Here is a 27,085-nt window from a genome sequence, read left to right as displayed (position 1 = left end):
AAGCCGCCTTCGGCCTCTCAAAGTCTATTTCTTAGGCGCTCGCATTCTTCTGACTCGTTTACCTTTTGATCGCAAATTTCGTTTTAGATAGGTCACGATTTTCATGTTTGACTCGTAACTTACTTCACTTACTCTTTCAACTGAATGGATTTTAAAATCTTTTACACATTGAATTATGCAATGTAGTGATTACAGTCAATGCCAAAAGAGCAATATCAAAAGAAAAGTGATAGACCGATAAAACTGGTTACTGAGTCATAGTGCATTACGATATCAAAGTCAATTAGCGCGATTGCTAGCTGATATTAGTATTAAGCTTAATGGCCTTCAGTTTAGCAACTGAATTAAGTAGAGTTTTGAGAATTTGACTAAAACTGAACACCAAATTAGTACGTTTTGAAATTTAGGAAAAAATTCTGTCAATTGCTATCTCTTCTTTTTAATAGCCGCCCTCATCTTCTCAGCGTGCTATTATAGCCTCCTATTTTTTTTTACTTCGTCGAACAAAAAATGTTTCGCTTTACCTCATTTTGCCGCTTTTTCAACATTTTGCATGAAACCTTTTTGACTTCTCTAGGCTAGTTTCTCTCTTCTCTCATTCCGCTAAATGTGATTTTGAACATCAGTTGTTTGAACATCATTTTGAACGTCAGCAAAGCAATTCAAATTGAACAGAGTCAGTGTAAAAAATTGAAGTCAGAAATAGAAACGGGATAAACCCATAAAGCCCAATTTTTGATGCCCGCTATTTGAACGTCGTTCCTATAAGTCTTAGTTGCCATCTCTAATGCTTATTTTCATTGATAATAGCGCCTGTAGCCTCTCTCTAAGAAACTGAAGTATGTTCAACTACTAAATGCCATCAAAATAAATCGGACTTAAAAAATGTTTTTGTACAAAAAGCTTTTTTTCAATATCTTCTATTCGTTCAATCCCAATCATGTATATTGGAATCGGCGGCTATTTTCCGGCCATCTGCCGGGTATGTTCTCTTTTTCCGTTTCAAACCCGATGTGCGTCGAGCGAGTCAACGGAGGCTATTTTGCGGCAATTTGCCGGCTATGTTTAATTTGCTTTCTAATTTGTATCCAATTATGGAAGGTATGTAATTGAGTTTTTTGTTATTTTCTTGTCAGAAATAATCTTTCCCTTTTGAAATCACCTTGCATCGGATATTCTTATTGCTCCGGAGAAAACTGTGAAACAAATATTTTAGTAACGTGTCTTTTTGTATACATTTTTTCTTAACTGTTTTGTGCGAGACTTTTGCTGCTCGCTTGAGTGATTTGAATTTTCTGAGTGATTTGACTGATTTGGATTTCACGCTTGATTTTTTGCATATCTAATCTGCTTTTTCAAAAATTAAGCCGCTAACGTATGTCGCGGCAGTTTACTACTAAACATTAAATCAAAACTTAATCAATTTTGGTTTCAGTTTTTCCTTCTAAGTCTTAATAGTCACCTACCGAAAGCTACCTAATGGATCTCATGACTTTCAAAATATTTGTTTGAACAAAATGCCATTCAATTTATGATATTTGCCACATTTTTATCTTATTTCTCTCAACCTCAAACTCTGTCGCAACAGGTCGCATTTTCTTTGTAGCAATTTAAATTTTAATTTTGAAATTGGTTTAACGAAAGATTTTATGGCTTTTATACTACGAGTTTTCATATGTTGTAATTTTCAAAATTTAGTTTTAGACCATTGCCTATTTTTGAGGGTTTTTTTCTTCATTATCACACCAATCAGAGTTTCGATTGGCGTTGCAAGAAAGAGCAATAGAGCATATATGATACTTTGTGGTGCATAGTTAATTGTTTAAACGGCTTTGACACTGTTTTCTCGCAATTTGTAATTGAATTTTTGAGTTTTTTTCTTTGTCCTTCTATTGACATTTCTCAATGGTTTCCTGCAAACTTATTCGTGAACCTTTTTTATTTATTTCAATTAGCTAATGGCTTTAATGACTTCAATTTTAATTGTTTTAAAAAATATTGAGACTCATCAAATAGAGGTCCCGTCCCATATATGCGTTTCTAAAAGAAGTAGATTTGATCTTAATCAATGGTTGTTATAATTTGGTTTGATTTATTGTCATGCTTCATAGTCTTAGTAATAGTGCATCTCATTGCCCCTCTAATGCATCATTATTCAATTCTTTCAATACTTTTAGTTTAAAACTACTTTGTTTTTAATCATATGTCAATTTTTTTTGAACCATAAGTGAATTTTTCCCCATGACGCACAGTTCAATTGCTAAGCAGTACTAAAACGTTGCTGTTAACTGTAATGGTTATGACAACGTTGAAAACAGTTTTTTTAATTGTTCACAAACAAAGTTTGTTGCAATTATATTAGTCTATGGTCTTTGTCATGAGATTTTTTGCTTGGCTGTATCTTCGTCTGACCCATTTGACTTTTCGTCCTCAACGACAGGATAAACAGGTAGCGCTGGGAGGGTATTAAGTTTTCTTAGTACTCTAAGAATGCGATTCACCAAAACTGTTTTGAGGAGACAATTTCATGTGAAGAGCGGTTCTTAAAAAATTGACCCCCCCCCCTTAGTCGCCCCATCCTCCCGCCATCAGCCCTCCTCAACACGCCCATTGTCCACCCTCCTGAACCTGTCGATTTGAGCCCACCTCTTATCTACCCTTCGCAACCCTACACCCCCAGCGCTTGAACCCACCCCCCCCCCCCAACGCGTGCCCCCCCCCACACACACACACACAAACACACACACACACACCCCGGTCACCCCTCATATTACCATCCCGAAGACTCAGCTGACTTCTACTGAAGCTAGACGCTCGCGGGTCGTTTAAGAGCAATAAGCCCGACGTTAGTCGGTTGTGTTCACCATGTTAGTCTATTTGCGTCCTTGCAGGATGTAAATCTTAAAAAAAACTCAATTTCGAAATGCGTATGAATAGGTCAAGAAACATAAGAACATTACAAATGGCGGCGTAACTATGTAACAGAAAATCTTAATATCATATTATATGCTTAAACTAAAAGATAAACTAATGTGAGTTTGCAAACTTGAAGACATACCCTTAATAAAATCTGAAAGATTTCTAGGAAACACTGCCCACAATGTTTCCTATTTGATTCTCCCGAAATTGTTGAAAACACAAATCCTTAGATTTTTTTGAATATCATGATTCGTCCCCTTTAAGATTCTTGTCAAACAATTTTTGCGTGATCGACGTCTTCTGATGGCGCTTTTATCCAACCATGCTGTTCTTGACCTGTCTTCAAGATAAATTGGTTTTTGTTCGTGAATGTCTTCAAAACCAAAAAATGTATGCTAAGTCCAGATAACAGGAAAGCAGGTTTCTATTTGAGAAGGGTTGGGAGGCATACAATGAAGTTCTGTATTTAATTGTTTGTTTATTTGGCAGTATATATTTCTCTGGATCGACACTATGCGAAGGCTTATCAGATCAATGGAAGTAACAAGCCTTAACAGTCCAATTGAGCTGTTTTTCTAGAGTTGCCATTAGAGTTTTTGAGACCGTAGAGAGTAAAACAGCTTAGTACTGGACATGACTAATTACAAGAGAATTGAGCTATCAGCTTCTCTTATATGATTGTCAACCTTAGTGGACTGCCCTTTGATGAAGTGCCAGTAGCAATGAACTCTGTTTTCCCTGAGTTCATTTTTAAGAGTGGTATAAAAATTATACATTGATTTTTCTAGATTTTTCGTGCAATCATTCATTTAGTTGCTAAAGGTATATCAAAAGGCGCCCTCAGCAGATTAGATTGAAATGCAGTTTAAAAATTTAGGTAGGTAATTGACATATAGATGAAAAGAAGAGGGTGAAGGACGGTCCCTGTGGAACTCCCGGCTCTACCTCTAGTCAGTCAGGTTTAGCATCTGGTATCGATACGCGTTTATGTCGGTTGATGAGGTAGCTGTTAAGGAAAATGACAGCCGAAGAGCAGAAACAAGTTTCACCAAAGTTGTACTGTTTCGGTCAGCAAAACAGGAGCATCAATTGTTGAAACAGTTTTATGAAACGATTTTGTGCTTTTGATAGAAGGTTTTTGTTTCGATTGATATTCCTTGATTTGTTCTTTCATTAGTACCTCAAAATGTTTTGATAATGCAGGCTCAGTAGAAATATGTCTATTATTCACTGGATTATCTGTATTTTGCTGTGTGTAAGAGAATGTAGATAAGGATTCAATTACATTGTTATAGACAGTTTGTTAAGTTTTTTATATCAGTTTTAAGTTGCGGGAACAACCAACTCGTTTTGGTTGCGATAAGGACAAAAGTCAATGTTTTTTTCGAGTTTCACTTCTGACTTGATTGTTGCACGACATGCTCCAGGGGAAAGAGGAGGCCAACTAACTCATCACAGACGGTTGACCAGATCGTCATAGAGGGTGTAACGCAAGTTGCCTAGAGAACCGTTTCGAAAAAAGGTCAAGAAAAAATGGGCTAATCAGCCAAAACGCGTGCGAGCGCGGAGACCGGGCGAACGTACGTGCCGTAAGCCGTTTTCACCTTCACCACACGGTGTTGTCCATCTCGTCCAGGGTAGACCTCGAGAACACGTCCAAGGGGCCAAATTCCACGTGGAGTCATATCTTTCAGAATCCAAACAATGTTGTTGACTCTCAGTGGTGTTTGGCCACTATCGCTCCATTTAGACCTCTTTAACAGTGTCGGAAGGTACTCCTTGACGAGTCGTTTCCAGAAATGGTTGACCATTTGCTGCACATTCTTCCAAGACTTGAAACTGGCGGGTTCTTGGCTGTCAAACTTTCCTGGTGGGAGAGAATTGAACGGTCTGTTGATCAGAAAATGGTTTGGCGTCAGAGGCATTTCATTTTCCGGAAGGTCAGCGACAATCGTTAGTGGTCTGGAGTTCAATATAGCTTCGGTCTCGACCAAAATTGTCCTGAACACATCAAGCGACAATCTTCTGGAGCCTAGAATGATGAATAGAGTGCGTTTCGCAGTCTGGATCAAGCGCTCCCAAATACCGCCAAAATGAGGTCCATAGGGAGGATTGAACTTCCAGGTTGTGTTCGTTGCTGCCATTGCTTTGTAGATTTTGTCGTTGTCGAGACGTTTCACAGATCTTTTTAATTCCTCAGATGCACCAATAAATGTCTTGCCATTGTCACTGAGCATTATTGTTGGCTGACATCTGCGGCTTACAAAACGTCGATAAGCGTTTAGAAAAGTGTCAGTGTTGAGATCGGGACAAGCTTCTAGATGGACACACCTAGTAACCAGGCAAGTGAAGATGAGGCCGTAGTGTTTTTCAATCTGTCTTTTGGCATCTTCTATATAAAAGGGTCCAAAAAATTCGACTCCGCTGTTTGCGAAAGGGTACTGAGTAGTCTGTCGGAAACCGGCAGGCAGGAAGGGGAGCCATGACAGGTTGAATGTTTTGAGCGGCAAATAGTCTGCAGAGAAAACATCGGTACTTTATACTTAAAAGTGTTTTTCTGAGTCCAATGATGTGGTATCTTTGCTGCACAAAGGCTTTCACTGGCTCTGTTCCTTGGTGAACGCAAATGTTGTGTGCATGCTCTATATAGAGTCTCGCTATCTTGTCTTTTGCGTGCAGTATAATCGGAAATTTCTCGACTTCGAGGTTATCTGGGCCAATTGCAATCTTCCGCATGACCGAAGGATGCCATTGTTGTCCAACATTGGGTTGAGCGAACGGATTTTGCACTTTGAATCTATCCTGGAACCACGTTCCAGGGCTTGGATTGTTGAGAAGAAGAAATTTTGCTGCGACATTTTGATCAGCCGATTTCTTGCAAAAATGACGTCTTCTGTTATAAACTGCTGATCTTTAGGCCTTTGCTTTTTGATCCGAAAGACCAAATTGAAGACTGTTGCTAAAGTCAAGAGCAACTTGTTCCAAGTTGAGAACCGTGTCGGCTCGATTATTTGCTGCGACAAATTGCGTGAAAATTCATGCGTCGCTAGCACATGCTTTGAAGAGTTTTCTGGAGCGGTGAGCTGTCTTGTGGAAAGAAATGCTGGCGCTGTTAGCCACTTGGCTGGAATTTCGTCTGGATTGAGATCACGAGTTCCGTGGTCAGCTGGATTTTCTTTGGTGGTAACGTGTTTCCATTGGTAGGCACCAGTTGATGCAAGGATTTCTTTGAGGCGATTCGCAACAAAGGCAGGTTGCTTCTTGGTTGTCGATAACCAATCAAGTACTACTTGACTATCTGTCCAGATTGTAGAGCGAGTAATGTGAAACGATGACTGTTTCATGATGGTTGAAAGAAGGCGCACTCCGATGACTGCGGCTTCCAACTCTAATTTGGGTATGCTGATTTGTTTAATTGGGGCAACTTTGCATTTGCCTATTAAGTAACAAGTTTCAACATCAGTGCCTAAGTTAGGAACTGTTTTCAAGTATGCAACGGCTGCAACTGCTACAGCTGAGACGTCGACAAATACATGGATTTCATTTTCACTTTCTGGTGAATGGCAACTCTTATTGAGAGTTCTGTTCAATGTCACTTCTGGTGAAGAAAAGTATAAGTCCAAATTCTTTTGAAGTGGTTTAACTACTTGAGGGGCAATTTGTTCGTCCCATTTTTTCCCAAGTTTCCACAGTTCTTGAAAAACTATTTTGAAACGGATCGTTGATGGCGACATTACCCCTATTGGGTCGAAGATCGAGGAGACAAGACTAAAGATCTTACGTTGAGTGTATGCTGAGGCATCTTTTGGGAAAATAGTGAGAGGTTTCATAAGAAAGCAGTCTTTCTCAAGAGTCCATTTAACACCAAGAACTCTAACAACATCTGTCTGTTTGTCTTTGTCTTCTGGAGGGATTTGGTTTAGAACTAGAGAGCTGTTTGAAACAAATTTTGTGAGTCGAAACCCACCTGTTTGCAGACAATGTTTTGTTTCAAGAACTGCCTTACAAGCGTTTTCTTCTGTTGCATGTGATTAGATGTAGTCATCCATGTAAAAGTGCTTTCTGACGGCTTTGAGGGCTTCTGGGAACTGTTGACTTTTCTCTTTGGCACAATGGTTAAGAACGTATAATGCGCACGAAGGCGAGCAATTGTCTCCAAAGATGAGTCTGGTAAATTGGTACTGTTGTATCTGATTGTCTGCTAACCAGAGAAATCGAAGAGCAGATTGATCAAGCTGGTGGATGGCGATTTGCATAAACATGCCTTCGATGTCCGCAAGGACCGCCACGGGATGTTCTCGAAATCTCATAAGGACACCTAAAAGGTTATTAAGGAGATCTGATCCAGTAAGAAGGTTTGAATTAAGCGATTGGCCGCGGAATTTTGATGCGGCATTTGCAACTCGGCGGATTTTTCCGGGCTTATTAATATTTTCCACAGGATGGTGTGGCAGGTACCAAATTCTGTCTGGTTGAGGATCTTGCATTTCAACCGGTTTGACATAGTTTTTCTCGAGGTCTGTCAAGAGAGTCTTATTGTATTTTTCTTGCAACGAAGGTTTACGCTGAAGGCGTGTGTTGAGGCTTTTGACTTGGTTCAGTGCAGAATAGAAGTTGTTTTCAACTTTATTTCTGATTTCCAGGGCAGTTTGATTTCATATCTCTCACCATTGTGATTGATGGAGTTCTGCAAAATATCAAGAAACTGTTCTTCTTGCTTTGTGTAAACTTGTTCACGGTCCTTCTGAATGCCATCTGCTTCAATGCTCCAGAACTGTTGAACAAGTTCGTCAAGTCCGGGTTCATGTGTTCTGTTTCTGGACACATTGAAAATAAATTTCTTCTGCTGACTTGCGGGCTGTTGAGTGGTGGCTGAGATACAATTCTCATATTCACCAGCGAGGGTCCAACCAAGTTTAGTTTTCACACCAAACGGTTGATTTTGATTGCCAGGTATAACATGTGTAGGGTAGGTGAATGCGAATGCGTTAACACCGAGGAGGGCGCCGATTTTGCCATCGGCAATATTTGGGAAATGTATGTGGCGCAAACTGTTGAAGGCATCACAAATTTGATTAAGTTCAAAAGTTTTTGCAGCTGCGACGTTCAGAGACGGGGTGCTGAACGTCCGAGAGAGTTCAAACGATATTTCATTTGACTTATATGGAGTTATTGTGACTGGCTCAACAATTTTTGAGAGGGACATGCTGTTCTCTGTATTGAGAAATTGTAGTGGTACTGACTGTTGCGTTTCACGGGGAAGCTCAAGAAATTCAGCTATGGCGTCCAATACAACGCTGAATTGGCTACCGGGATCTATGAGGGCGTAGGTATCGAATGCTTTATTCCCCTTGAGGAATGAAACAGGAATAAGCTGCAATTGCTCATACCAATTCTTCGGTCTTTCTGAGCATTGGTTAATGCTGAACGATTGGTTAATTGCATTGCCGTTTAAATTACGTCGTTGCACGTTTTGCTGGCTTTGGTTGTTGAAAGTTCGGCCATAACGGCTGTTGGGGGCTTTGTTTATTTGACTTTTCTGTTGAGAAGATGTATTTGGAGTTTGACTTGAAGCTTTGCTACTAGACGAAGCTGTTGGATTGTTACCAGAAAAAACCTCAGTAGAAAAAGCTGCTGTAGGGCGTTTGATTTGCTTGGCGGGATCATGAAGGGTTGTGTGGTGGAATCCACTGCAAACCTGACATCGTTTTTGCGATGGGCACGATTGTTTGTGGTGTTTGTTGCTCAAGCAATCGGTACACAAATTGTTTTGGCTAACAAGGTTGTATCGATCACTTGATGAGCACAATTGGTACTCAGGGCATGTGGCAATGCTGTGTTCTTGTTTGCACTTCTCACAAGATCGTTTTGTGTTAAAAGCTTTATTCGGAACGTTTTGTGAAGTGGACGGTTGTTTTTGCTGAGGCGCAAAGTTCCAACGTTTTCTACTGTTTTCCGCTGATGCGTTGTTGACTGAAACTGCGAGGTTGCTATTGTTTGGCTTGGTTTGCAGGTTGCTCGAGTTGACAAACTTTGAGGCTTGAGAACTGATGGTTCTTTGATTGCTTTCCCGGCTCACTTTGTCGTAGATTTGAGCTTGGAGCTCTAACCATTGTTGAAAGTCCACGAGAGTCGGGTCTGAGCTGAGATCGGTAAGACAATGTTCTGTCCATTTCAGAACCAAATGATGTGGTGTTTTCTCTTTGACTTTCTTAATGAGTGTTGTAGACTGGAGGTCTGCTGTAAAGCCAAGGTATTGGAAGGCTTGCTCAAGTCTTTTCAAAAATGAGGAAAAGGCAATGAAGCTTTGCTTGTTTTGGAAGTTCATTTGCCAGTTTTCGAGCTGGTTAATGAACGTCTTCACAATTATCGTACGATCACCGAAATGTCGGATTATTTCATTCAGTGCTGTCTGATAATAAGATGGATCGCAGGAATAAGCATGGATCAAGTCCTTTGCTTTCCCACTTACAGAATTCTGGAAGTAGGTTATACGATGCGTGTCTGTAATGAAAGGGTTGTTGTGAATCATCGTGTTGAAGTTATTGATCCACTCGTGAAAATGGATAGGGTTACCATTGAAATTTTGAAGTTTCAGAGGTGGCAATTTGATTGAATGTTTGAAATCATTATTTCCTCTTTCCTGTGTTACATTAGTGTTCGAGTGTACTGAGCTAATATGTTGATTGACAGTGGGTAGTAAACTCTGGTTGATTAGAGGCTGGCTGAACTGATTTTGTCCAACAGGATTTAGCTGTTGATTAATGCACATTGGGCCATGGATCGTGGAAGTTACTGGGGCTTGAAGGTTCGATTGAAGTTGAGAGCCAGGAATAAAATAAACTGGTTGTTACACAACTGACTGGGCTGTGCCATATTTTGATTAATTGAGAAGCCTGTGCTAACGAGGCCGTGTTGACTGTTCACAGGTTGTGGAAATTGCAGAGGAGCTGCAATTACGTTTGATTCTGAAGCTACCTGGTTTGGCTGAAAATTAGGAGCTGCAGGATTTAAGACGGTATTTTGATGCGGTTGTTCCATGAGTTGCATGGTAATTGGCGGGACACTTGTGGATTGTACCCCAGTTATATGATTAATACATTGATTGGATTGTAGGCAATCGTTTTCTACGACTATTTTATCAATTCTACTTGGAAGATGCGAGGTTCTGTTTGCAACTGTGGGTAAGCAGGGGAGTTTTTGCAGATCACAGTTCAACAGTTGACTATTGATGTATCCACTTTTTCCTATTTGAATTTGAGAAGGTTCAAAATCCTGTTGCAGATTGGGAAAATTATGGTATAGAGGATTTCTGTTGGCAGTTGAATCCTGATTATTGCTTTGATTTGGCAAGTTTAAATTAAAGGTTTTCTCCAATACCGAGTTTTGGGCAAATAGACCATCTGCCTGTAATTGAATAGTTGGATCTGCCAAATTGAAGGAGTTTGAAAGTGAGTGATTACCTGAAAGGTTCAAATTTTGGAATGGAGGCAAAAGGTTCTGCGACGTGTCAAAGTTGTCACTCAAGTTGATTTGAGCTGTTTCAATATCGCAGACATCTCTATTTACCAGGTTGGAGGCAATTTCGAGTTTCCCTGATCTTGTTGGAGATGTGAATTCTTGGCTGGTATCTTTGTCAAAGCAGGGAAAAGGATTCGGAGCGTTTGTTTGGTTTTCAAGGTTATTTTTCGATTTTAGAAGACTTTCATGAACTTCCTTTTTAGGATTTCTTTGGTGGGCTTCAAGCACATGCTGAATTTGAAGTCTTGGTTCATTAGATGTTTGTAGAAACAACGATGGTTGTCTTGGCCGTGGTGGTATTGGGGGCGGCTGATTGATGATGTTACTGCTGGTCTGCTTTTCTTCTATATCGCGCTGATGCTGGATTCATTCCTTGTCGTCACTGGGCGCAGGTGTTGATCGCCGAGACAGGTTTCTTCTGCTGGAGATCATGCTGACGTCATCTCTAATAAGACTGGAAGACTGACTGAGCTGGCCATCGTCGTCCAACAGATCGACTCGCAGTTCCAGTTCATTGAGGCGAGTTATTAGTGCCGTTTGCCTATTCAATATAGATGATGCAGTGCTTTGATGTGGCTGCTGTCTCATCACTTCCTCTGAGAGTTTCCTGAGCTCTGTTTCCTGGCCTTTGATTTTGTTGATCATCAAAGACAATGATCGGAAACTCTTTTTCTGCTCCACAGTTTTCTCAAGGAGATCGAGCAGTTTTTTCATTGACATTTCTGTCGCTTTGAACATATTGATGGCAAACTGACATTCAGCGCTGTTCTGCTTCGACATATTGGTGGCTGCTGCTCTGTTGTAGCTGATTGTTGATGATGTTGGTGAGTAAGCTCGTTACTGAAGGTGAAAAACGGCTTTGAGAACCGGAGCGACGCAAATTTTTTGATGTAAAAAGGTTGCCTAATGTTTGAATGCTAATGATCCTAGTTTTTTCTAGTTGAAAAGACCAGCGACGCAACTTTTCTCAAAAGTGATGTCCTAGGATGTGTTTTGTGTGCCAAATCTGGCTTTTTGCACTAAAAAAACCTAAAAGCTTTTCCGAACGTTCGCGCGTTTTAACCGTTTTTCGTTCAACAGACCTAAATAATTGCTTGTTTTTTGTTCAATTAACACAAGTTTCGCTTAAATAGCTGGCGTTAACTGTTTGAACTAGTGTGTGTGTGGCTACTGTGGTTTACAGGAAAACTGTGCCTTGCTACAATTATGCAGTTGAACCAATATTAGACCAGAACTCAAATAATTGTTACATTAAACTCCTTTTTCTTGAAAACTTCAATAAACTCGTCTGTTTCTCTCAAAATCGAATAAATTACCTAGCTTATAAAGCCACCCAAGAAACTTTCCTTAGCTCCCTAACCCTAACCGAGCACTATGATTAAAAAATAACTCTCACAGTTTTTTGCGAATTTATAACTTTGAAACCTGTTCTTTTTCTAGGAGTTTATTGTTGTTGTGACGGCTAAAGATAAGAAATTTGTAAAAATACGATACGTTTAGGCAAGAAGAGTTACAGAGGGGCTACTGAATGCTAGAAAATTGCAGAGACGAGTCATATTGTGGAGATCTTTGGAACTCTTTTGTGTATTGACTTTTTTCGGGTTTTGCAAAAACTTTTTCGTTTTCTTTAAAACTGTGTGACTTTATCTGTTGTTTTTCACTCTTTCTTCGTTATCTTTAATGTGCATTGACTCTACTAAACTTTCAAAGCTCTCTCCGACAGTTATCGTCTGAGATCTGCCTTTCAAAGTAACTGAGAGTGGGAAAAAAATATCAAATTTTCTGGTGACTACTGGAACCAATTTTCTTCGAAAATTCCTCTTCTGCTAATGGTAACGTCTGAAACCAATAGGGATAAAGGGGCTTCGCAGACGGCAACGTCTGAAACCGAGGACTTCTGCAAAAAATTAAGTTTGGACGTTTTTCCAAAAAAAAAATTAAAATGGTATTTATTTTCGTCAAATGAAAGTTTTGATATTTGGTGTGGCGCCTAAGGACTTTCTATTTACTTCCCTATACAGTTGAAACTATCAAACTGACTGACAATTACTTGTTTTAGGGGTTTGTTTAGTGGTTTATTTGGGAATTCAAAAGAATATGTCGTCAGAAAACTAACTTGTGTTTTTGAATTTTCTGAATTCAAAAAAATTTTTTCTGACATTTCTCATTTATATGATACTGATTGGATAAATCTATGGAAATGGCTTTCTGTTTGACTGCAAACTATTTCAAGAGAGTGTTTTATTGGTTTATTCCGCAATTGAAACGGATATGGATTGAGAAAACTAAATTGTGTTTTTTGAATTTTCTGAAATCAAAAAATTTTTTCTGACATTTTTTATTGATATGATGCTGATGTGATATATCGATCAAAGTGGCTTTTTGTTTGATCGAAATGCAATTCAGAAGAGTGGTTTAATAGTTTTCCGCAATTCAAACGGATATGTAGTCAGAAAACTAAATTGTGTTTTTTGAATTTTCTGAATTCAAAAAATTTTTTCTGACATTTCTTATTTATATGACACTGATTGGATATATCGATGCAAATAGCTTTCTGTTTGATTATAAACCAATTCAAAAAAGTGGTTTAATAGTTTTTCCGCAATTGAAACGAATATGTAGTCAGAAAACTAAATTGTGTTTTTTTGAATTTTCTGAATTCAAAAAATTTTCTCCGACATTTCTTATTTATATGATACTGATTGGATATATCGATGCAAATAGCTTTCTGTTTGATTACAAACCAATTCAAAAGAGTGGTTTAATGGTTTTTTCCGCAATTGAAACGGATATGTAGTCAGAAAACTAAATTGGGTTTTTTGAATTTTCTGAATTCAAAATTTTTTTTTCTGACATTTCTCATTTATATGATACTGATTGGATATATCGATGCAAATAGCTTTCTGCTTGATTACAAACCACTTCAAGAGAGTGGTTTAATGGTTTTTTCCGCAATTCAAACGGATATGTAGTCAGAAAACTAAATTGTGTTTTTTGAATTTTCTGAATTCAAAAAAGACTGTTCTGATTTTTGTGTTTTTTCCGCAGATTTTTCTTTAGAAGTGAGAAAATTGCCTTTACTCGTTTTGAAAATAATAAAACTAGTCAAGGCTTATCAATCGAGGTGTTATGGTAACAGAAAAAAGTTTTTTGGCGGACAAATATCAATTTTTTGGAGGCTTTTTGTCGAAAAAAAGTAGAGATTTTGGATGGCTCTAACCGGGGAACAGGACATCAGAGGTAACGTCTGAGACCTCGGGCGGACTTCTGCTGGTGACGTCTGAAACCAGTAAAAGAAACTTGATCCTCTCGTCGGGGTGACGTTTGTAACCCAAACTTGGCTTCGTCGCTGAAAAAATTGCTTGTCTTTTTTTTTGTGTCTTTTCTGTGTCTTTTCTGTGTCTTTTCTGTGTCTTTTCTTTGTCTTGACCGGCTGCCAGCTTTCGGGTTCCGTTTACTGTGCTCGGCACTTGATGGTTGCACTGACCGCTGATGCTCTCTTCAATGCGTCGCACAAGTTGTGGAACAAAGAAACTATTTGCCGGTAACAGGGGAGACTTTTGTCCTCAAAATTGTTTTGGGGAAAGAAGGTTTTGTTCTTTGAACGAGGGGTAAACCATAAAATGTAAAAGAATGTAGATAAGGATTCAATTACATTGTTCTAGACAGTTTGTTAAGTTTTTTATATCAGTTTTAAGTTGCGGGAACAACCAACTCGTTTTGGTTGCGATAAGGACAAAAGTCAATGTTTTTTCAAGTTTCACTTCTGACTTGATTGCTGCACGACACTGTGGATAGGAGTAAAATTTGCCAGTTTCGACAGAAAAGGCAATTTGTTTTGCTTTAGTTCATTTGTTTTGTTTTAGGAATTTATTGATTGCTCCAAATGATATACTTTTGCTTTGGGAAAACGTTTTGGTTTCGGAATTTATTGGTCAAACCAGACAATTCCAAGTATCTCATTGCAGCTCTCTTGAAATGCAGAGGAGATTATATGTAGGATGAGTGAGACTTGGAAGCAGTGAAGCACTTAACCAAGCACCAGCATGTGTGGATACCAAGTCAAGTCGTGCTTTTCAGACATAAGTCTCAGCAAGACGCTCTTTTTCCTATGAGCATAAAAACCTCCTGAATACACTGCTAGTCACGATTTGTGCTTGGCTTGTGGTCTTGCGCTGTCTCGAAGCTTTTCGGAAACAGGGACGTTGTTGATCGATCGAATTTGTTTTTCTGCTAATTGACTTGAACATGATGTAAGAGAAGTGATGGTTGGAAGCAGAAGATCCATACTTGTTTTAAAACGCGGTCCGCGATGGTGATTCAGTTTGTCTTCAAAAAGATCTCCGCTGATTCAGCTCAGAATAATTTCAGGGAATCCCTTCGAGTGTTGTTTAATTCAAAGCTTTGGTAAATTGTGGTCAAATATCACTTGTTCGCGATCTGTAAGCCAGTTCTGAAGGGCATACGCAACTTTTCAGAGCCCCCTGTTCGTAATGCGAATTGTTTAGCTTTTCCAAATTTCCAGTATGAATAATAGTGTTCAACTGTTCAGTATGAATTAACTGTTCAAAAGTTCGGCAGTAAGTTTACTTGATCCGGAGCTGCCCGCGAGATTGTCTACGTTGTCAGCTTTAGGGTTTTTTATGCCTGTATCATTATCATAATTAAGAGAATACGTTCGAAAATAACAGAGTACGTTTATTTGAATGATCCTTCGTGTTTTTAAAAGTTTTTTTGTTAAAATGCACCTTTGATTTTTTAATAGTTCCAGCAAAACTTTAAGTTTAGCAGAAACATTTCGTGTTGCAAGAGAACTGATTAGTGATTTAAGAATGTCCTTTTTTTACTATTATCTTACTTGCGCGTTACTTTCTTTTTTTATCACCTCACGCCCCTTCAATTAAGCTGAAGCTAGCCTCACTAAACCGTAGCTGCTCGAGAGTCTTTTGAGAGCAATTCATCCGACGTTAGTTGGTTGTGTTTGTTTTCTTAGTTTTTGCCGCATTACTGACTGCTACTTAGTTTTGTCATTTCATGTCGTTATCAAAGATGTGTTTTCTAATGCCTCGTGAACTATTTTATGCTAGAACGTTTCTGAAGGCGATGTTGGCCATCTGATTACCAGAGGAAGTGGAGGGGTTGAATTAGCAGTTAGCGATTTACGCGAACTGAGATTTATTCGCCTCAACTGAATTCAAATAGCTCTCCAGTGTAATTAAGTCAAACTGCACATGATGTTACGGTAGACCATGTCTGATCAACAGAAACTGAACGTCCGGCTGCTCTGTTTAAGTTGCTCCGGCTATCACAGGTTTTGGGGTATTGATAGAAACTGACAGTGCAATTATGGGTCTTTTCTGCTAGCGCCCCCAGCCCTATATAGCTGTCAAATTTGCACCCCCCAAAATCTAATTTTTCGCGAATTGTAAGAGCGATATTTGCATTTCATTGAAACAAGAGTGTCTAGGTAGATTGAAGGCACTTTTAAAATATTTTTCTTAAAAATTTTTAAAAGTCAAGCCCTTTTTGTAGCCGATAACACCAAAAATGACCCAATACAGAAATTTTTATTGATGCTTACGTTATGTGCAATAAATTTTGGTTGAATACGTAATAATTTCAAACCATAGCTGTGCTAGAAATGCATGATGTTCATATATGTTCACGATTAAAATTACGTAACTTTAACAATATGTTTAAACATTTTTAAATGGGGGGTGCCTAACTAAGCGGGGGGGGGGGGGGGGGGGCTAGGCGCTAGCAGAAAAGATCCGCAATTATTTTGTTTTTTACCTGATTCTTGATTGGTACTGATTTATGCTGGAGGTTTCAGTCAACTGTTATATAGATCTCAGATAACTCTGAGATCAAAAAAAGACTTTTTAATTGCTCTTGGACGCAGTTCATAGCAATTATTGTAAACGTGTGTGTCTTTTTTTTTATGCAAATTTTTCGCTTGACAGTTTTGCGCTTTTCTTCTAGAACATTCTTTGACTTCTCAAGTGACTTTTTCACGCTTTCGTTCTTCAGTTTTGAGTGATCTCTATTGCTCTGAAGTAAAGCTAATTTAAATTCGGATGCAGAATAAGTGAGGTATGTGACCTGTAGCGCAGTGGTTAGTATTTGAGGCTGTGGATCGGAAGGGCAGTGGTTCGAATCCCGGCAGGGGAAAATTTTTTTGCACCCATAATTTGATCTAGACTGCAGCCCTTGAATTAAATTGCCTCGCCTGTCGTTCAAGAGCAATTCTTCCGACATTTGTCGGTTTATGTTTTTGTTGTAGAACACCCTCTCAAAAGACTTTTTTTGTTGTAGAACACCCTCCCAGACTTAAATTAGTTTTTCTGACTTCTGACGAAAGTATAAAATAACAAGATAGTTTTGTATCGACAATCGATGATAAATGGCTGGTTAAATTAATCATTTTGTGTTATGAATATAGACTATAAATTAATATTTCAGGTGTCAGCACAGTTTCGTCTCAGTTTCGAATCAAGGCCATGCCAGTCAATGAAAATCTGATAGACCATATGATGACCATAAAGATAATCGGAATCACAGCAGATCAATTTGTCGGTAAAGCAACACATTTTAGCCGAGTCAATTATCACGCTCGATTACGCGACAACATCAAAGATGTTATGTCACTAGAAAGTTCCGAGCAGGTTGTGATATTTGGCCTGAAAGAAAGCGATGACGAATTTGAAACTGACTATGGATGGCCCTATCATCAACCAGAGTTGGACATTGGATTGGCTGTAAGGACAGCGCCTGGAGCGGATTCCTTTTTCTCCCCTGTTCTGACTAACTATTACCTTGCTTCCAATAGAGTTAAGGTAGGGTAAACATCGGATTCAGAGTAGAGTTACTATTGAATATCTTTTTATAGCTGCGGGGCTGTAAGCTGAGCGGAGCTATATTGCGGTGATCTTGGGTTTTTTTTACAATACAAAGAATTTGAATTAAATTGGGGCGCTGTCTTTTTACGACTCGAAGAGGAGTATTGGAGAAGTCCTTTTTTAAATCAATTTTATTGGAGTGAATTTTGAATCGGGAAATGAAACACGTGAAAAAATTTGGAGTGATTTTGGTGCTGAACAAAAGTGAAAAGTGGAGCGAAAAGAGAGTGGTTTTTGTTCATATCGCTGTTTTCTAGAAAGCGAGAAATTGAGGTGTGAATAAAATTCTGTAAGCGAGCGAAATTTTTTCACGTGCGGCATTTTGAAGCGTTTTTTAATAGCCGCACAGCGATAGCTGGGGCTATTATTGGCCTTCTCTTGGTTTTTTTACAATTCAAAGAATTTGAATTGTATTGGGGCGCTGTCTTTTTTTAAGATCTGTTCACACATTTTCATGATTTTTGAAGTCAAATTGGAGTGGTGATTTTGGTCACGCCGAAACACGAAGTGGAGCGAAAAAGTGAGTGGTTTTGCGGCGTGAAATTTTTTCACTCTAATTTTAAAGTAGAGTGAGAAAACGGTGTTTGAACAAAGATTCGTTTTGTCGCTAGTGATTTTTTGTTCACATGCGGCAATTTCACTTTGATGTTTACTGTTTTTTCGATTTTTTGGATCGATTTTTTTCTAAATGGTTTTTCCAATCCATTCATAGTTCATTTCAGGTCTAGTTTTTTGTTTAGTCAATGAAAATTCTTTGAATTGTACGTCAGGACTTGTCCTGCTATGTTTTTTATTTCGTCGTCATGATTTTTGTTACGACCATATGACGTCACAGCCATTTTTTGTTCATTCATTCATTCAATTTCAACTGAATTGCATGTGTGACGTCATTTTTTGCTCTTAGTGGAGCGAGTTTTTTTGTTCATTCGCGTGATTAAATTTTTGGTCACACTTGACTTATTCTCAAAAATGACTTCCTCACTTTGAAATTGACTTTTATTTACTTTAATTCAAAGAGATAAGGTTAAATGGGCGTGTGTCACTCTAAATGAAGGTTATTAGAGAGCAGCTAATAGAGGCAGCAAAAACTTATACAGATTTTCAATCAAAAAAGAACATATTAGCCTTCAATGAAAAGACAAATTGTTTTGGTCTGTCTTTTTTACTGTTTTTTTGGACTGCCGATCTACGAATCTATTGCGGCTATTTTCTGGCAATCTGCCAGCTACGTTTTTATTTTTTATTGGTTGAGGTTTGTTTATGATTTTCCTTTAATTTTAGGCTGGTTCTGGTACTGGTTTGAAGGTTTCTGGAAATCCATATGAATTGTATGCTAATTTCGAGGTTTTTCATGTATTCTGCTGATTTTTGGGCTAATTTTTGCGTTTTTTTTTTGACGAATGTTTTGTTTTACTGGCTCAAATGGGTATTAAAAAGACCATCTTAAATTGGTACTAAAAATACCATCTTAAAAGCAAATTTAAGATAACCATTGGTTACAGTTTTATGGTTATGAATCATTTTTTTGTTGAGAAATATGACCAAAAATGGCAAAAAAATGGAACTATTTTTCTTAATTTTTAGCAGTTTTTCGTTTTTTTTCTGTGTTTTAGACGTTTTTTAGCCTATTATGACTGGCATATTGTTTTGCGAGCATCTGGATACCCTATTGGCTGAAAGGAATTGTTCTTTGGATTTGTGTGCTTCTGTAGTATAATTTTTTTTTTCAGTTTTTCCAGTTTTTTTTGCAAGTTGTTCTTACTTAAGAGCTTTTCTTCGTAATTTGGCCGCATGTATATTTAAAAAATTTACATAGGTGGTTTTAATAAGTTTTAAATGTTTTTGATGAAGTAATTTTGGCAGTGATGGTTATTTTGGGATCTCAATTTATCACAAAATTTGATCAGATGTTTTTATCATTTTTAGATTTGATTTTATTGTTTTTAATTTTTTATTATATGGTTTGGTTTCAAGATGGTCATAAATTAGTGGAGGCACGTTTTATCTGATTTGTAATTGGACGGCGTTTAAATGGTTTTCCACTGGAGTCGTTTCTGGAATTCTTCCGGCTATGTTTTTTGTTTTTTATGATCTGTTAACACATTTTCATGATTTTAGAAGTCAAATTGGAGTTGCGATTTTGGTCACGCCGAAACAGGAAGTGTAGCGAAAAAGCGACTAGTTTTGCGGATTGAAATTTATCACTCTAATTTCAAAGTACTGCGAGAAGAAGGTGTTTGAACGAAAATTTGCATTCTTGCTAGTGGTTTTTTTTTACATGCGGCTTTTTGAAATTGATTTTAATTTTTTTCAATCGGATTTTTTAAATGGGTTTCCCAATTCACTCATAGTCCTTTCTAGGTCTGGTTGTTTGTTTAGCCAGAGAAAAATTCTCTGAATTTTATGTCACAGGATTTGTCCTGCTATGTTTTTTGTTTCGTCGTTTGACGCTCTTTTTCGTTTTACATTTGTTCACACAGTAAAGCTAAAAAAATCTAATTTTCTGAATAATTTCTTCCTCTTGCCAATGGTCCTTGCGCGCGTGACGTCATTTTTTTTCTCTATAGCAACAATTCTGCGTGGTTAATAGCCTCCTCAGTTTCTCAGCCGGCTATTATAACGCTCCAATTTTTTTACTTCGTCGAATAAAAATTTTTCTCTTTATCTTAGTTCACAGCTTGTTCAACATTTTTCGTGAAATCTTTTTGACTTCTGTATGCAATTTTCACTGTTCTCTCATTCTGCTAAAAGTGTTTTTAGGCAGCAGTTGCTCAGCAAAGTAATTCAAAATGAACAGAGTCAGTGTCAAAAAACGAAATCAGAAATAGAAACTGGATAATCACATAAAGCCCCATTTTAGATGACCGTTACTCGAACTTTGTTCTTAGTTACCATCTGTAATGCGTGTTGGTATTGATACTAACCCTTGTGTGGTCTCACTACGAAACAGGAGTATGCTCAACTCCAAAATGATATAATAGTTCGCACTTCAAAATTGTTTGTACAAAGATCATTTTTTCACGAGTTTTTTTTCTCTTCTTCCAATCCCAATCTTGGTTATGGGAATCAACGGACTTGTCTAACTCAATAATTTACTGCACTTTAAAACTTAAGTTTAATTTGATTTAAAGTAATGTCGAAGGAACGCATATGTGCAATAAGGTTTTTAATGAAAAGGCTTCTGCGCAATTAATTTTAACAAGTTTTATTAATTTATCGCTGAATGTTTTTACATACTTTTGAGCGGCGTCGATAAATTTTTCAACTTATATCTGTATTTGTTTCTATCACTATTGTACGGCACGCAAGTATATTCTTTCGCAGCTATTCTGACAATCTACCCGCTATGTTTCAATATATGCTCAATTTATTTTCAAGCCGCTCAATTCCAAAGCATCGAATTCGGAGCAGCCAAGCATTTTTATTAACGAAGAATTTCTCGTCAAAGATGTTGTTTTCGAAACATGGAAATCAAACATAATAAAAACATATCTGAAAAACTGAAAAAAAAACGCCGATAAAATTATGGCGCCATAAACCGTCTTTTAATTTTGAGCACTGGCACCGCAAAAACAACGATGCCTTATTTGTCCTAAAATCAACATAACCCTGATTTTAATCTAAAGATGTAAACACTTGTTTTGCATATATAACCAACAATTATTTTTCAAGAATCACAATAAAGTCAAAACAAAAATAAAAGATAATTTGCAAAATGCCATGTTAATTTTTTGTGTTAATTTGGTGTCATTAATGTTTAAGCATTAAAAATTATAATTTGTTATCTGGCCAATAGTGCTTCATAAAAACAAAAGAAAACCATGCTAAAGCTTATGCTTCCCAAACAATTTATTTATTGAAAATCACAATGAAGTCAAACCAAAAATAAAAGGTAATTTGCAAAACGCTAGGTCAATTTTTTATGTTAATTTGATGTCATTAGTGTTTAAGCATTAAAAAGTCTTATTTGTTAGCTGGCATACAGTGCTTCATAAAAATGACAGAAAAACATGCTAAAACTTAGGCGTCCCAAACTGTTTTTTGAAAATAAAATAAGGTTTTAATGATTCCATTGCCTTAGATTCTAAATTTTACTTCATCCCAATTTCAATCTCTAAATTTAGGATCATTGAGACGCAGTTAGTATAATTTAGTTTCAAATGATAAATCGCCATTGAATTATATTAGGATCGAAATCTCGAGGCTTTGTTTGAAAAGCAAAACCGTCTTTTTTGTTTCCATGTGCCCAACAGGGATTGGAGAACATCTGTTGTTTTGGCTTTGAATAAAGATTTTGATTTTAAGTTTTTTTTTCACGTCCAATTTGTAAACTAACAAAGAAAATTGTTATTTGGCTGGTTTTTGTGCTAGTGGTGTGGCTTTTGTGGTTCTAACAATTTTTTTTTATTTAGTAAGCATTTGAATTGTTTTCAAAGATCATAACAGTGAGTTCTAGTTTTTAATTTGGTCCTTGGACTATTTTTTTTTCTAAATTTCTTTTTTATTCGAAAAAGGATGATATGGGGTTAAGTGATATAGACAAGTAGTTAGTTAATAGGAGGTAATATTTTGTGCTCTCCTTTACGTTACTTTTTTAAATTCAACGTCTTGCTTTGAAGGCTTTAGAAAACTTTTTGTATATGTATATTTCTTTAACTCATATTTACCACTCATTTTTTAGAGGAGTCATGGTGACCTATTTTCTTCTTAACGATCAATTCTTACTGAAAAAAAATATGAAACTCAATGCCGCTCGTGTTTGGTTCTCATTTGCTTCCGAGCAAAACTGAAAACTGGAAAGACGAGAAGGGATTTTGTTCATACCGGTTTTCAAAATAAAAGTAGGTGTAGAAAAGTTTCTCTGAGCAAACAGTTTTGTTTATCACGTGCTGCTTTTTCAAATTAGTTTTATCGTATTGAGTCTAAATGTTCTTCACCAAATTGGTTTTCCCAACCATTTTATCCCATTTGTGTACGTTTTGAGAGCGTTTATGCCAGTAGGAATGAATTATTAAACTTTAAGAGGCTATTTTTTGCCAGGTTACCGTTGTACACGCTTTCTTTGCAGTATTTGTAACCGTATTAATTTTTTTGTATTTTGGGAGTTTTTAATGAAATCTGTTTTAAGCTTTTTTGCTGACCTTTTTTATTTGATTGCTACCTAATTTGTGTCATTTCTGTTAAAGAAAATGGATTAAATTTGGCCTATTTTAAGTTTTCTGCCTATTTCTTTTCTTTGAGTGCTTTGTGGAAAAATTTTGTTGATTCAATTGTCTATCTTGAACAATTCTTCTATACGCCGTGTTTTTGCTTGGTATATTTGAGAGTTCCTATATTTGATTGGTATAGGTGAAAAGATGTGGGTGTTTATTATGGTTTGTTGGATCTTACCTATCTGGGAATTTATTGTGGTTTGTCGGGTCGTGTTGGTATTCACTGATTGAACTTAGCTGGTATCACACGACTTCCTGAGAAAGTAAATTCGAGGTCTCTAAAACTGGTTTGGATTCGCTAATTAGGAAGATTTTTTCGCAAAATTTTTTAGATTGTGCGCCTCCGTTTTTTCTCCGATTTTTGTACTAAAATTCTTTGGTGAATAGCGTCAGACGAAAAGAGAAATCAATCCTATATATTTAGTGCATGACAGTTTATAAGGCACCATGTTTAGTGAAAGTTTGTGTTTAAGAGGCCACTGAAGATTATGTGTAAGAGCTCTGAAAGAGCATGTTATAGGGCTCTCGAACGACATAGTTAAGAGGTCACTTCGCGAGAGGTCAATGACCGAAAAAATTGCTCTCTTAAAAGGTCAATGCCCGAAAAGGCGGAGACTGAAAAAGAGTCATTGACTGAAATGCTTAAAGAGTCAATGACCGAAAAATAAAAATGCCAACTTTCATGCGCTAAAAAAATAGGGATACAAGAAAAATTATGTGCAAATTATGTGTCCAGAAAATTATGTGCAAATTAGAAATGTGCACAAAAAGAGCAGTGTCCAAAGAAAGTTCTGATGGAAAAGGATTCTTCAAAAAGCGTGGATTTATCTTTTCCATTCCCTTCTCTTTTTTATAGCTGCGATAGTGACAGCTGAGCAGACCTATTTTAGAAATCTGCTCGATTTTTTTCATTTTGTCGACAAAATGTTTGTGGCTACCACATCAGGTTGCGCTCCTCCTTTTAGGCATATCCGAAGTAGGGTTTGTTTGTTTGGCGATTTTTACGATTTTTCGCTCACGATTGAATAATTTTTTCGGTTAATTGCTTTCCAACAATTTTTTTATTCAATGGTTTTGCTCGAGAGAACTGGTTTTTCAATACACTTGTTTGCCTTTGATATCCTGATATTTGCGAGATCTTAATAGTGCTCTCTTGCAGATTTTTAAGTACTCGAAACTTTGTTAATTTTGAAACTGAAAAATGAATTAAGTTTTCTTGTAAAGGTATTAGCTGTTTATAGGAGGACCATATATTGTTTTAAGCTGTTTGGAGAGTTATTTTAGCTCACTGCCAAGGCAGGTTGCAATTAGACCCTACTTACTTTCGGGATTATTTCTATGGATGTTTGTCAGCTGTTTCATTGTTCACAACAGAGGACTTTAAACTTTTATTTATATACCAATTTTGTAGTTTTGTTCAAGCATTTAGTTAATTTTCATTATTTTTGGGAAAATGTTCGTAAATGCATTATTGAAATTCTTGGATGCGCACAAGGGTTTGTGCATTTAAATTTATTTAGCTTTCTTTTACGGACCTGCTAGTGGATTTTAAATGTGAAATAGTGTTTTTGTTCCCCCTGAGGTCGTTAATGGAACAAAACCTCGAGCTATCAATGTCGAGACGTAAAACGTTTATACATTTTTTAATGTCCTTGGTTGCAGATTTGATTATCACACCACTGCTGACTATTATTTTATCACTATTTTTTTTAGTCCTTAGGATCGTAGAAGGTACCTCTTCCATTTTAAGCTTTAAGTCGAGTTACAGTTATCTTAGTTTTTATTACTTTACTATACTTGTAGGGTATAGTGACGAAACGTTATCCCGAGTTTTTTTTTGGCTATTTGACCTCTAATTGGTCTAATTTTTTGTAGTCATGAGAGTTGATTGAAATTTTTTCAACGCGTCTGCTGTTTAACGTTTCACTAGTTCAGTTTTTCACGCGTTTTGTTATTCCCATTCTATTACAAAAATCAGGTTTTTAATAGGCTTATTTGCTCGAGTTATGTCTTGGTCTGTTTTTTGCGTGAACCCCTGTTTGTTTCTGGAGTCTTCTGTTGCAAATTTTTCTGTTCCAACCCTCCTTGAAATGCTGGCAGGAATTTTATACCAGCCCTACCTTGTTACGCCAATTGTGATGGAGGAATATAGTTTTGCCGAAAGATGCAAATGTGGTACCACCAGAATTACGTTTTCATTTTTTTATCCAGCAAATATTGAAGTTTAAAATTAGGGAGCCTTGAGTCTTTTTAGGAGAAGCTATTAGTAATTACAAGTTGTCTGTCTAAAAGTTGTGGACATTCATTTTTGTTCTGTATTTAGAATTGTTTTTATTTTCCTTGTCCAGAGTTTTTCGTCAAATTTATGAGTTATAAATTGAAAACCCAAAAAAGTTTATAGAAAGCAAATGGGAATGCTCTGACAATTTACCATTTTCTGTCCACCCAACGTTAGTGCTCATGGAATTTTAAACCCCCAGGCCCCCCACGTGTCATTTTTTACATAGTAATGTGCTATATAACAACAAATAAATTGTATCTGGGGGCATAAAACAGTGGAGGGGATGAAAACGAGTAGATACCATATTTGTACAATCATCTTGATTTTTCATCTTGGGTTGATTGCTCAAGCTATGTCTTCATTTCTGTTCTGTATATATAATTGCTTTCATTTTCCTTGTCCAGAGTTTTTCTATAAATTTCCCAAAATAGTTTATGGAAAGCAAGTGGGAACGATCTCACAATTGACCGTTTGTACCACAATTGACCGTTTGTACCTTGAATGGTTTGTGGTAATTGCTCTTTTGGAACGCAGAAGACGGAAACCTGGTGCACAACTTCTCAGGCTTCGCCTATACTGGTGGCAGCCTACAATTTTTTCTCTTTTCTCTCTTAACGTTTCAGTTACGCGTTTCAGGTACCTGTTATGTAATTTATAGTTGCGGAGCTTAACGTTGAGCGTAGCTATTTTGCAGTGCTCTTGGTTTTTTTGTTTAATCGTCTGACGGTCATTTCTTTTTTACATTTTTTTCAGAACATTCTTTCGCTTGAGGTTCACGCTTAATTTTTCACGCTTAATATTTCAAAGGCGCTGAGTTTAAGTTTCCAAAAGCGGTATCGCTGAGTTTTGAAGGTCTCTGACTGTTATCCGGAGATCACGGGTTGAAGTGTTAACGTTAGCAGACGTTTTTTTTTACCCAAAAATGTTTTTTTTGGAATACACCCCCTTCTGAAATAAATTTCTCCGCCTAACATGGCTAGATTTCGATTATGGCTGAATTTCTCCAACCAACAAAATATTTTTTGAACTATGAAAAATTTGTAATAAAGAACTTCTGTTTAAAGGATTATTTTAATCGGCTCCGATAACTTTTTTGCTCATTTCTCAATCTGTCTCTCTTTACGGCACTCAAGTCTATTTCGCAGCTATTCCAGCTATCTGTTGTCTGTTATATAATAGTTAATTTATTAATTTAGCATATTTTTTAAATGTGTTTGATCTAAAAGCGTATTAACACTGATCATTTCTAGATAAACTAGTTGTTCAAGTTTTCCAAACTTCAAATTTTTCCAGATCTTGGATTTTATGCTACTCTGGTTTTTTTTTCAAATCGACTCTTGCCAAACGTAGGCTGCGAAAAACAAAAATGGGTGATTAGGTACTACTTAAAAGTCTTGAAAAACTTTATTGACCCGAAAGCAGCTTTATTGTTTACTCGAGGGTAATCTGCCGGCTTAAAGTTTTCATCCTTTTTGCGCCGTTTCAATATAAAAAAGTGCTCAATTTTTGAATGATTCTGTTTTCAAATCTTTGGTTTTTTGTAGATAATTTAGTAGGATGTTTTACTTGTTTCTGAAATTCACTAAGCAAAAATGTCAATCGTGACATTTCAGCATTTCAAAACTGTGAAAATTTTTCTGAAATTTTTCTCGGAAAAAAAAATTTAGTCGTAAATTTTAAATATAAAACAGTTTGGTAGCGTCTATATGATTGTGAGAATTATAAAGTGTCAGTTTTTTCTCCCTATAATAAAAAAGTTGAACAGAATTTGAAAGCTGACAAAATTTTTCAATATTACTTTTTTTGCTCATTTCATTTTGTTTCAATTACAAGAACCCACAAAGGAATTTATCGCAGCTATCAGTGGACTGTCAGCCAGTCAATGCACATATACAGACACAAAACTGATATTTTTGAGAAATCTGCATCGTTTAGTAAAATTTGTAGCCTTAAACTTAAGTCCTCCCCAGCAATTGAGAAATTAGCAAACATGATTCTTGTCTAATTCTTCTTTGAGAAATTAGCAAATATAATTCTTGTCTAATTTTTTTTTGATTGACATAAAACCTTGAGCATTAATTTTCAATACGTAACAATTACGAGTAGTCAATATTGGAAACAAAGAGTAAGTAGGGTTATGCTAACAAATGGTTGTGCTTGTGTAAAACTTAAAAAAACAGCAGTTTGACAATAACTCATTTTTAAATGTAAATCAACAGGTTCATTTGTTAAAAAAATTGTACTTTCTGTGA

The 27,085-nt window shown here is 36.8% G+C and overlaps 1 protein-coding gene across 3 annotated transcripts in view; it reads left to right on the top strand.

Moving 5' to 3' along the window:
• The window catches only part of LOC142337418 (putative neural-cadherin 2), a 289,747-nt gene that overhangs the window by 206,568 nt on the left and 56,094 nt on the right, over positions 1–27,085 (top strand). For all 3 annotated transcript variants that reach the window (XM_075386622.1, XM_075386621.1, XM_075386623.1), the window contains one exon: positions 16,903–17,276. In XM_075386622.1, coding sequence (XP_075242737.1) covers positions 16,903–17,276 — 374 coding nt within the window. The remainder of the gene's footprint in view (positions 1–16,902; positions 17,277–27,085) is intronic.

Source organism: Convolutriloba macropyga, chromosome 4, assembly GCF_964194025.1.
Source record: "Convolutriloba macropyga chromosome 4, txConMacr16.3, whole genome shotgun sequence".
In the NCBI taxonomy this organism is placed as follows: Eukaryota; Metazoa; Xenacoelomorpha; order Acoela; family Convolutidae; genus Convolutriloba; species Convolutriloba macropyga.
The sequence above is the reverse complement of the archived record's forward strand: the minus strand, read 5'-3'. Positions and strand labels throughout refer to the sequence as shown.